Source organism: Cystoisospora suis (genome assembly GCF_002600585.1).
Source record: "Cystoisospora suis strain Wien I chromosome Unknown contig_4720, whole genome shotgun sequence".
Lineage (NCBI taxonomy): Eukaryota > Apicomplexa > Conoidasida > Eucoccidiorida > Sarcocystidae > Cystoisospora > Cystoisospora suis.
Window position 1 is genome coordinate 3,410 of NW_027157512.1, and position 378 is coordinate 3,787.

The window sequence follows — 378 nt, forward strand, 5'->3', positions numbered from 1 at the left end:
ACTTCTCCTGTATCTTTCTCTCTTTCAAGTTGCTTTTCTCTCCATTCTAAGTTGGCGATAAGCGTCGGCTTCGTTATATCTCGTAGAACCTCTTCATTGAGATCTTGGAAGACCGCCGTATGTGCTCCTAGTTGAAGAAGGAGCAAGCCTACGAGACCATGACCACATCCTGTTGGGAAAGCAGAAGAAAAAGACAAGTTCAGCAGAAATATGTATATGTATATATGTATACGTATATGTCTATGTATATATAGCTCAGAATGTATATGTGTATGGTTCGAAGCACTGTATGGACGTAGGGGGTGTGTATGGAGATGTATGCCGTCTGTATTGCCGCCTGTTTTTCCTGTATGTCTGTATGTATACGTGTGTATATGT

The 378-nt window shown here is 41.3% G+C and overlaps 1 protein-coding gene across 1 annotated transcript in view; it reads right to left on the reverse strand.

Annotated features, from left to right (window-relative positions):
• CSUI_008426 (histidine protein methyltransferase 1) overlaps positions 1-378 on the reverse strand; it is a gene marked incomplete at its 3' end in the record, with an annotated part of 2,700 nt that continues 2,322 nt past the window's right edge. The window contains exon 3 of the mRNA XM_068068559.1: positions 1-169. Coding sequence (XP_067919464.1) covers positions 3-169 — 167 coding nt within the window. The remainder of the gene's footprint in view (positions 170-378) is intronic.